Raw genomic sequence first — 5909 nt, forward strand, 5'->3', positions numbered from 1 at the left:
ATATTAATTTATTGATAGGATCACAATCTTGCATTCAAATATTGAATAACGCTTTTAATCATTGAATGCACAACGATACATATATATATGGCAGTATAGAAATTATGTAGTCAAAAACAATTACTATTGGAAAAATTAGTATAGAAAATATTTAGTCAAAACCAATTATGTACCAAAATTATAGCAGTTTTCGTATCAAAGATTTTTACATTTAATATAGTATATATGGAATTTCTTTATATTTATTATTGCAGTTAGCGATTTGTTCTTCCATACAAAGAGTAACCTATACTGTAATAAATTTCTTCCAAAGCATAGACTCTTACCTCTCTATACCATTTAGTTGTTCTTAACTATAAAATGGCTGCAGGTTTTGATTTAGTTAGAGATTTGAAAGGCTTCAAATCTATATTGAAGATAAGGGTAATTGTTTGAACATGGCTTAAGAATGAAGTAACACCATCTATCAATTGATTTTTAAAGTACATGTGTATGTATGTTTACTGAGACAAATACAAAAAAAAAATTAGTATGGGCTTCAGGGATTTAATTCATTACCCAATTTATAGAGCGGTTAGATAAAAAAAAAACAGTAAAATAACCAAACCCTGAGATGGCTTTAGACAATCTCTGTCAACCCACAATTTTTTGGTAAACTGTAATGCATGTAATTATTTTTTGAACTGAGGTAAGGCATGAAATTTATAGTATATTTTTCAATTTGTATATGATCATTAAAATAGAAAAATGTTTCTAATAAAAATTTCAGTTATTTTGATTATGTAATACTAAACTCACCCCGCGAAAAGCGCGGGTCTTAACCTAGTTCAATATAAAATTGAAACAAAAACCTTTAATTTCACAAAAAAAAAGATAAGAATTAAAACAAATGAAGTTAATTAAAGTAAGAAAAAATAACATCATTAGTAATATCTCTTATATCATTAAAAACCTGCAACGAATCATCTTTCATGTGATATCATAAAAAAAACATGCAACGAATCAATAACTAGTATATGTTATACACAAACTGTACGAGTATTTATTTATTAGTACTCTATTTTCTTTTTAAATCAAATATTTTGATGATTACATATTATGTTAGAAGAATATATGCTAATGAATGAAAAATGAAAAATACGTGGGTTTAGTATTAGTATTACTAATATTTTTAATTTAAATAATTACAAAAACACACCGGTTTCTCGGTTCGGTTTGGTTTTAAACCGAACCGAACTATTCGGTTTAGATATCTTCAACTGAATTGTTTGAAATAGATTTTGGTTTGGTTTGAATCAGTTTCGGTTTGGTTGGTTCGGATTGACTCGGTTTGGTTTTTTTTTTTTGCCCACCCCTACAAATCATAATAAAAATAAAGAAAAGTTCTCTCAAATGACTTTAAAATATTTACTTTCCATCAAAACAGCTCACAAGGAAGAAAATGATCAAATGCAGTTTTATTAAAGAGCCAAAAAACCCTTATACACTTACTTTATAAATATATAAATATAAATAATTATTTAAATAAAAAATAGATTTTTTATAATTTTCAAATAATGTGTGTTTTGAATTATAAGTGTCTATTGAACTATTTAATGAAACATTTTGGTCATCTTAACCTTGAGATCCTAGTGAATTTTTCAAAAATAAAATAAACACTAACTTAAGAACCATTTTGTTCCAAAATGTATCAAAATGAAAGAGCGTGATGTTGTTGAAGTTATCAACATTGAAAGAAAAAAAATCAATTTAACTCAACAACTTCCATTACACATCGTTTCTTAACGCCCAAGGATAGCAGATTGTGTTATCTCATTGACAGTGCTCAAACCCTTACACAAGTATCTGTCATCTCTCTTGTGCACTGAAAATGTGGGTTGTTCTGGTGATTGAAGGTCTGATGTAGTGGTGAGCAGAGACATCAACTCAAGTGTATTGGGTCTGTCTGCAGGTTGATGTTGAACACAGAGCAGACCAATCTGAACACATCTCTTAACTTCTAATGGCTGACATGAGTTAGCAACATCTTTATCCAAAAGATCGATTCCTCCATTTTCATACCAAGATTCCCATGCCTGTTTTTAAGTTTCAGTTCTTAAGAATATGAGATCACAAAACTTCTTTTTAAACCTTGGCAAGTGTGTGAAAGCTTAGACTTACTTACATATGCAAGAAGGGTTTTTCCTTCTTCGCCATAGCTAAATCTTGAGATTTTCTCTCCGCTGATGATTTCTAACAATAGAACTCCGAAGCTGTAAATGTCTGACTTCTCTGAGAACGTACCAGTCCACGCATACTCAGGAGCCATATATCCTCTGGTAAATATAAAAAAAGTTCATCCAAGTTTTAGTATATGGCTATGGATCTTGTTAAGCGTGTTTATGATGTCAGAGTCTTACAAAGTTCCTACAACCCTGCGAGTGTTGTCTTGATATTCGGTTCCTTGATACATCCGAGCCAATCCAAAATCTGATATTTTTGGGGTCATCTTCTCATCCAAAAGAATATTGCTCACCTTTAAATCTCGGTGAATGACCTTGAGGCGTGAGTCACGGTGGAGATAGAGAAGTCCACGCGCAATACCTTGGATGATACTGAATCTCTTAGGCCAGTCAATCTCAAGCCTTTTTTTTGAATCTAAGCAATAATAGAGTGTAAAAAGCATCAGTTCTATACATGGTGGAAAACTACTAATTGGGAAAGGAATGAGGCAAAAAGGAATCAACCAAAGAGAAAAGTGTCAAGGCTTTTGTTCAACATGAACTCATAAATCAATAGCCTCTCTTCTCCTTCAATGCAACATCCCAAAATCCGAACTAAGTTTTTGTGTTGTAGCTTTGAGATGAGTACTATTTCATTCATAAACTCCTCTTTTCCCTGCCCCGAGCTGCTAGAAAGCCGTTTGACAGCAATTTCTTTCCTATCCTGCAGCTTTCCCTGAAACAGATTGGATAAGGTCATCCTGAGAGCATAAACAAAGATAAGAAAATAGCAAAGAACACAGAAATTATCTTACCTTGTAAACTGAACCGAAACCACCTTGTCCGAGTTTATTTGACAGGCTGAAATTATTGGTAGCAGTTTCAATGGTATTCATCTCAAAGAAATTTAAACCCGGGACATCTTGTGGTTTCAGACCTTTCCTCCTCCATGAATCTTCTGAGGCATCCGTTGTTATAATAGCTGGATTAGAGTACAAGAATAGAAAGATACATGGTAAAGTCATCAGTGTGTTATCGTTAGCAAGCAAATGTATAGGCAAACAAGTAGAGTTTGAGAGAGTTACCATTATGTTTCACTTTGTATCTATAGAAACCATACGCAGCAGAACCCAATATCACAAAGAGAGAAATGCTAACAGCAAAGGCCAAAATAGTTTTCTTGTGCTTATTTCTACCTGAGAAATTGAAAAAAAAAACAAATAAATATTAAGCAATGCAAGAAGTAGCAATCACGTGTTACTTTTTATCCATACCTAGTTCAGAGCGTGCAAGACGAATGGAAAGAATCTCCCCTCCCGCAGAAAACTGCATTACGTCTATTAGCTCTTGATTCCATATCAAACACCCAATTCCACGAATATAAGCAAAGGCTAAGCAAGAACAGTTGTGGAGGCAACTTTGGTAGCAGTCTTCAGCATCCACAGAACTTACAAACGTGTAAAAGTCTGGAGGCTTTATGTTAGCAACAGGATGGAAGACGTTTGCAAGTTTGCCAGTAGAGTTCCCTTGGCAATCTAGTTCAGTACGCCTTATGCAACCACCAGTCCAGTTTCCTCTATTCCATTCCTCAGGGAATTTTGGTACAAACCCTTTGAAGCATTTACACTTTGGAGAATCTGACATTATGCACAGTCCAAAAGGTCCACATACACCGTAAACATCGCACGGATTGGCTGGAGCCTGATAGCTTACTTCCCATTCTGTCCCAATATGCCGGAACCTCATCAGAGTGCCCTCGGATGTTATAAGTAGACGTGAAAGCTTTGAGCTTCTGTCTACATAAGAGAAAGACCCTGACCTATTTGCATCCTGCTGAAAGCTAAATGGACTTGCTAATGTTTCATCCATTAGTGGTATCCCGGAGAACCTTGTTTTAGCCCATGGACCTGTTCTATAGTAAGGCGTCGAGCCTCTCATAGTAAACAGCTGCGATGGCACCTGCGGTGTAATATGAGCCACAAAGTCACCACGAGATGGGTCGGTGTAACTTTTCCAAGAGGTCAATACACGCTTCTCACCGGTGGCTAAATTATAGGTCAAGGGTGAGAAAGGTAGCAGAGTATCACCAAGATTCTCAAAGCTTTCCCATAGCCTTCTTCCTGAAACATTGTCTGTGACAATAAGATTTCCTTCGTCTGAAAGTTCTGCACGAGACCCGTTAGATGCAGAAGATTCTCTGGTGGACCACAGAACCCCATGTTTTCCATCCAATAATAGAAGGCTCCCATTTATGTTGATAGCTAGATGTGCTGTGGAGTCTGTAACAGGCTTTTCTCTATTGGCCACCCACACAACCACCCGGGGAATGATACCCTTGAACCAGATTCCGACATACTGATTTTGTGAGTTATCAGGAGGACTGAAGAATCCCAATTCATAAATCTCATTAGAGGAGCTGAGTGTTTGTCCTATTGACAAAGGACTCTCTGTCGTTATCCCTGCGAAGCTAATACCTGAAAACATGGTAAACAAGAGCAAAGAAGTAAATAACTTCTTCTCCATCTGCTTTCCAAAAACTAACTTCTTCGGATTAGTTGAAGAAGCGACCATATAACAAGAGCATATATATAAACAATGTTGACCATAAGTCTAAAACTTATTTTTAATAAATCAAAACCTAGTAGATCAATACTCACGTAATTGCCAAGAAGAAGTTCAGACTTTTACCAAACCAATCAAGCAATATTGGTCATGTTACTAGCTTGTTGGGACACGAACCAATGAAAGATAGGCACCCATACCCTTGCATCAATCGAAAGATGAGAATTTTCAGTTTGATATACAGAGAGTCCAATATTTGACCTTTTCAACCACGCATTGATTCAGATTGAAATATCATGTTTGCTGTGTTCCATGTTCACACTGAAAGATAAGCATCTACACTGCATCAATTGAAAACAGTTGAGAATATTAATCAATCAGACCTTTGTTATTGTTAGTGGTTTCACCCCTTATACTTCAAAATAACAAAGCAGAGTGTAAAAGGAAACGTGAAGACCTAAGTGTTGTTCTTATCTTCTTGCCTCGAATTGTACCCCTAGGAGAGAAACCTCCGTTAGACCAAAGATTCCTAAAACAATTTGGAGGAGGTAGTGAAGTTTGTGAGCTAATTCTCAGTTCTCACACGGGATGTACCAGTTAATTAATCTTGGTAAAAGTCTCTGTGTAGAGAGATTCGTGATTTCGAGATTCTTGGTCAAGACTGATTCAACAGAAACGATGCGGAAATTTAAAAAGCCAGTTTTATTTCGCAATGTATTAAAGAAATTAAGAATGAGTAAATGTGGAAGACGGATCCCTTCAGAAGACGAATCTAACACACTTCTCGTTGATAGCGATCAAAGCATTAGCCTGTGATCCGTCACCTCCCGTATGCTGTTCTGGTGATGGAAGATCTGATTTCGTGGTGAGTATAGACAGTAACTCAAGTGTGTTGGTGTTTGGCTTCAGCATTAGAAGTTTAACTCGAACATGAATAATATATAAAAGGTTAAGTCTAATCAGGGCCCGCTCAGATAGGGAGCCAGCGGTGCGATCGTACCGGGCCCAATCCGTTGTCTCCTTATTTTTTAATAGATAAGAGTCCGATTTTTTAAAAAATACATATATTTTTATATTAAAAATAAGAAAATAGATCCAAATTTTTTTTATATGAAAGTGTTTTTTTTTTTATTTCCATAGATTTAT

General features: G+C 35.4%; 1 protein-coding gene across 11 annotated transcripts; it reads right to left on the bottom strand.

Annotated features, from left to right (window-relative positions):
• Window positions 1–1626: 1626 nt before the first annotated feature.
• Window positions 1627–5687, bottom strand: LOC106376766 (G-type lectin S-receptor-like serine/threonine-protein kinase At1g61490). Of its 11 annotated transcripts, none has more exons than XM_048745830.1 (10): window positions 5358–5686; window positions 5221–5259; window positions 5025–5099; window positions 3476–4675; window positions 3287–3397; window positions 3017–3183; window positions 2727–2937; window positions 2400–2637; window positions 2165–2315; window positions 1627–2075 (listed from the first exon to the last, which is right to left on the bottom strand). In XM_048745830.1, exons 4-10 carry the CDS (start codon window positions 4137–4139, stop codon window positions 1782–1784), a joined length of 1836 nt encoding a protein of 611 aa, XP_048601787.1. In that variant the 5' UTR covers window positions 4140–4675; window positions 5025–5099; window positions 5221–5259; window positions 5358–5686; the 3' UTR covers window positions 1627–1781. The 11 variants fall into 11 exon arrangements, with proteins under 11 accessions (XP_048601787.1, XP_048601782.1, XP_048601786.1 ...); XM_048745825.1 differs by having other exon boundaries at window positions 4859–5099; XM_048745829.1 differs by having other exon boundaries at window positions 5025–5104.
• Window positions 5688–5909: the final 222 nt, after the last annotated feature.

This window comes from Brassica napus, chromosome C1 (assembly GCF_020379485.1).
Source record: "Brassica napus cultivar Da-Ae chromosome C1, Da-Ae, whole genome shotgun sequence".
Classification (NCBI taxonomy): domain Eukaryota; kingdom Viridiplantae; phylum Streptophyta; class Magnoliopsida; order Brassicales; family Brassicaceae; genus Brassica; species Brassica napus.

What these genes read in the sequence shown, in the direction of transcription:
- LOC106376766 (XM_048745830.1), bottom strand. Translation starts at nt 4,139, where the DNA reads ATGAGAGGCTCGACGCCTTACTATAGAACAGGTCCATGGGCTAAAACA. An exon ending in TCTTGCACGCTCTGAACTAG is followed by an intron (nt 3,398 to 3,475) that starts GTATGGATAAAA and finishes TCAATTTCTCAG; the next exon opens with GTAGAAATAAGCACAAGAAA. An exon ending in GTTTCGGTTCAGTTTACAAG is followed by an intron (nt 2,938 to 3,016) that starts GTAAGATAATTT and finishes AATCTGTTTCAG; the next exon opens with GGAAAGCTGCAGGATAGGAA.